We start from the raw sequence: 2,867 nt of genomic DNA, 5'->3' as shown, positions 1-2,867 counted from the left end.
GACCAAAGGTAGGTAAAAAGCTGTAAATATCACATATGTCTTTTCCTGTCCCCAGTGCATATTTTATAGCAGTTGTCTTTTCAAGCACACAGGCAGTTGTTAATATGTGAGAAGAGTTAAAATATGACACAGCATATGCAAATGAGCTGGAGAACAATATTTGAAAGAGGGGTCCCAAACACAGGACTGCATAATCAACCTCCTGTAATCTTTTTCCAGGGTATTTGGTACATCTCCCATTCTCAAACTTTGCTTTCATTTTTTTTTTTTCTCACTGTTGCCTGCTTGAAAGCAGTAAGTTTCTGACATCAAGCCACAAGGACAGTTTTTCAGCTGGTTTCTGCTGGCATGGGATTGCTCCAGTGTCTGGTTGAATTCTCATTTATCCAGCTGAAAATCTGGTTAATAGTCCACACCAGTGGCAACATAAAATCACTCTTTGTGCACTATATAAATCTAAATTCTCTGCTGAGGGGGTGGTGTTTCTGTGTATAGCCTATAGTGAACTGTTGAAAGTGACTGCTTGATACCAATCGCATACAATCAGCAGCATTATTACTGTAGTAGGTCAATGTGAGAAAACATGTTTTCTTAAATCAGCTGCTCCCCACTGTCCTGAGAAATAAATAGCTTCAGTAAGTGAAAATATAATCCACTTAGTGGCTGACGTAGTCTCAAACATTATTTGTTCTAGCTTTCTTTTAATTGTATGAGATATTTTGTTATATAAAATTGAAATAAATAACATGAGTCATACTAACCTTTTTGAAGGTTAGTGTGGTTTGGTTCTGATAAACAGTTGGGTGAGTGTTGTGGTGAATTCACAGTGGCTATGCATTATACATTAATGGTAAAATGACAAGCTATTTTTACTCATTCTTTTGTAGAAATATAACGAGAGAAAGCAATACCTTAAAAAAACCCCCAGAACAAACCAAACAAAAGGCCCAGCACATTGCTTAGAAAAATAACTCCCTTACCCCAAAACCAATTTCAGTGCATGCTTTAATTCATATGCAGTAATATTTCACATTCACTGAGACTCACAACCCTTTGGTTAAGCACTGACATCATACAACCTGAAAGCAATGTTTGTTCTAAAGGTATCCCTTGCTTTCATGCAGTAGAACCAGTTCCAGGTCAAGTCCTGATGATGAATGTTTGGTTTGCTTCAGTGGCTTCTTAAATAAACTCTGTTCCTTTGACACTTCAATTGCTTACCAGAAAACACTGCAGTAAGATGTGCAATATGAGTATGGCTTGACTTTTGTCACTGGAGCAAAGAAACCTTTTCTGTGTCTACTCATGAATTTCCCAGGTGCTTTTCTTCTGGAGATGTCTGAGGTTAAAAAACACTTTCTTGCCTTTGCAGGTAGACCTTTACTCCCTCTAATCCATCCATAGGTCCACTTGACATCGACCTGGCCGACATGGTCCTGCCAGAGAATAAACTTTCCCTCCTGTTTTCCGAACTGTCATTGAGCAGTACTTTAGGGCGAAACACTTGCATGAATTTCTGGTAAAATTCTTTGGATGCAAAATAATAAATGAAGGGATCAATGCAGTTGTTGAGGCAGCTGAGGCACAAGGTGAGCTTGTAAGCAGGGTACAAACTCCCGCCGTAAAACAGGCGAATGATCATATGCGCAAGTAGGATAAAGTTGTTGGGAGCGAAGCAAGTGATGAATACCAGAAGGACTATCATTGCCAGGTATATGGATCTAGTCTTCTGCCTGTTCCCATATCTGTTGGATGTCTGAATAAGCTTCCGAATGGTGCCAATATAGCATCCAACTGTTACAACAAAAGGGATCAGGAAGAGCACGACAAATAGTGTGAGGAGAAAGGCTACCCAAGCTGCAAAGTTGGGTAGCATATCCCATTTGAGGACATCAAAACAGGTGATAATCCCCAGTTCTTTCACTTCATAGGTCAGATCTGTACTTTCTAGGGGGTAGAAGGCCAGTAGCAAGAAAAGCCACATACCTAGGCAGGCAGCCAGGGCATATCTTTTTCTTCTCCACTTGATCAACTTCATGGGATACACCACGCCCATGTAGCGCTCAATGCTGATACAGGTCATGGTCAGTATGGAAGAATACATGTTGGAGTAGAACATCACGGTCACAAGGCTGCAAAGAGTCTTACCAAAGCTCCAGTGATTGCTTTGGATGTGGTAAGAAATCTGGAAAGGAAAGCAGCTGGCCAACATGAGATCTGTGATGCTTAAGTTGATCATGAAGATAACAGAAGGTGTTTTGGGCTTGATGTGCCAGCAGAGCACCCAAAGGGAGAACAAGTTGCCAGGGATACTGATTAGAGCCACCAGTGTATACACAACTGGGAGGGTGATGGAGATAGCTTTATTCTGGAGCATTGCCAGGGTTTCAATGTCCAGGTGGGATGTGTTTTTAACCATTATTCAGAAGGGGGTTGTTGATCCTATAAGCCAGCTGGATCATATCATGGGCACTGGACTTAAAAACCTAGAGGGCAAATGTCAGGACAGAAAGGCAAAATGTCACAACAGAAATTAAGAGTATATTTATTTCATTAATCAAACTACAAAAAAGATTTATTTAGTTGAATGTGCCAAGTCAATTAAAAATATCTCCTGAAAACTCTCTCCTCTCCCTGAATCATGGTAACGTTTTATTAGTCTCACTTCTTCCTAGGCTTGAACAGCTACTTCTCTGCTGAATGTCTTACTGTTACTTTTTGCAGTCTGTATGTTTTTCACACCTCTTGCATTATTGTAACATAAAGAAACTCACATATCACAAATTGAAATTAAGTTGATGTCTGCATGAAAACACTGCCATAGGATCTTCATGAACTAAATCTATCCTATGTACTCCAGATGTCAC

At 40.0% G+C, this 2,867-nt stretch overlaps 1 protein-coding gene across 1 annotated transcript; it reads right to left on the bottom strand.

Moving 5' to 3' along the window:
- Positions 1-1,280: 1,280 nt before the first annotated feature.
- P2RY8 (purinergic receptor P2Y, G-protein coupled, 8) lies at positions 1,281-2,482 on the bottom strand. Its single transcript, XM_010001172.1, has one exon. It carries the CDS (start codon positions 2,417-2,419, stop codon positions 1,346-1,348), a length of 1,074 nt encoding a protein of 357 aa, XP_009999474.1. The 5' UTR covers positions 2,420-2,482; the 3' UTR covers positions 1,281-1,345.
- Positions 2,483-2,867: the final 385 nt, after the last annotated feature.

The sequence above is a fragment of the Chaetura pelagica genome, unplaced genomic scaffold (genome assembly GCF_000747805.2).
Source record: "Chaetura pelagica isolate M959 unplaced genomic scaffold, ChaPel_1.0 scaffold266, whole genome shotgun sequence".
NCBI lineage: Eukaryota > Metazoa > Chordata > Aves > Apodiformes > Apodidae > Chaetura > Chaetura pelagica.
Note: the sequence above shows the minus strand (reverse complement) of the source record. Positions and strands in the feature narration are given on the sequence as shown.

Excerpts from the sequence above, each read along its gene's own strand:
- P2RY8 (XM_010001172.1), bottom strand. The coding sequence starts at position 2,419 with ATGGTTAAAAACACATCCCACCTGGACATTGAAACCCTGGCAATGCTC.